This window comes from Malus sylvestris, chromosome 6 (genome assembly GCF_916048215.2).
Source record: "Malus sylvestris chromosome 6, drMalSylv7.2, whole genome shotgun sequence".
NCBI classification, from domain to species: Eukaryota; Viridiplantae; Streptophyta; class Magnoliopsida; order Rosales; family Rosaceae; genus Malus; species Malus sylvestris.
In genome coordinates, this window is record NC_062265.1 from 9,984,369 (window position 1) to 9,985,177 (window position 809).

The 809-nt window shown below is 49.4% G+C and overlaps 1 protein-coding gene across 1 annotated transcript; it reads left to right on the forward strand.

The window, feature by feature from the left end:
• The first annotated feature begins 234 nt into the window (after window positions 1-234).
• LOC126625436 (acid phosphatase 1-like) lies at window positions 235-604 on the forward strand. Its single transcript, XM_050294531.1, has 2 exons — window positions 235-300; window positions 356-604. The coding sequence occupies exons 1-2, from the start codon at window positions 235-237 to the stop codon at window positions 602-604; spliced, it is 315 nt and encodes a 104-aa protein (XP_050150488.1).
• The last annotated feature ends 205 nt before the right edge of the window (window positions 605-809 follow it).

The following is an 809-nucleotide window of genomic DNA, read 5'->3' on the forward strand; positions in this document are numbered from 1 at the left end:
TCCTCTCTGTCTTGGCTCTCTGCACCTTCTTCTTCATCGCCAGAGCCTCATTGTCGACGACTTTCATGGTGTAAAGGCACGAGGAGGACGAAGACTCGGTATCCTGATTGGCCAGACTTGCAGAGTAGCTGCTTCTGAATGTGCAGAGGTAGACGGTGCCGATGTCGCCGGCGCCAATGCGTCAGTGGAGATGGAAGTCGCAGAAAGTGAGGGCTGTTTTTTTTTTTTGAGTGAATGGCGGAGTGGTCAAATGTGGGGATCGAGGCCGTGTTTCTGGCATTGGCCGGGTTGACGGTTCAGGTCGGGGCAGTTTGGATTGAGGCCATGATCACTTGAACCCATGATCACCTCTCAGGAAAAACCCAGTTGCGTTTTCGTGAAGGGGGTAACGATAGGTCCCGATGGGAAGGACACGTGGGTGTTCAACATCGATGAGACTCTGCTTTCGAATTTTCCTTACTATCAGGCATATGGATTCAGATCAGAGACGTTCGATGAAGCATCTTTTGATGGGTGGGCAGAGTTGGCTGAGGCCCCTGTTCTCCCAGCAAGTTTAAATCTATACAGTCAGCTTGAGCGGTTGGGTTTCAAGATTTTTTGTTAACTAGGCGGAGCAATTATCAGAGAAATGCCACCGCGAAAAACCTTCTATTTGCAGGTTACAACCAGTGGGAGAGGTTGCTGCTGAGATGACCTTCTGATCAAGAAACACTTGCCATGGTCTTCAAATCCCAGAAGAGATCAGACTTGATAAATGAAGGTTATCGAATTCATGGGAGCTCGGGAGACCAATGGTCCCATTCCCATCA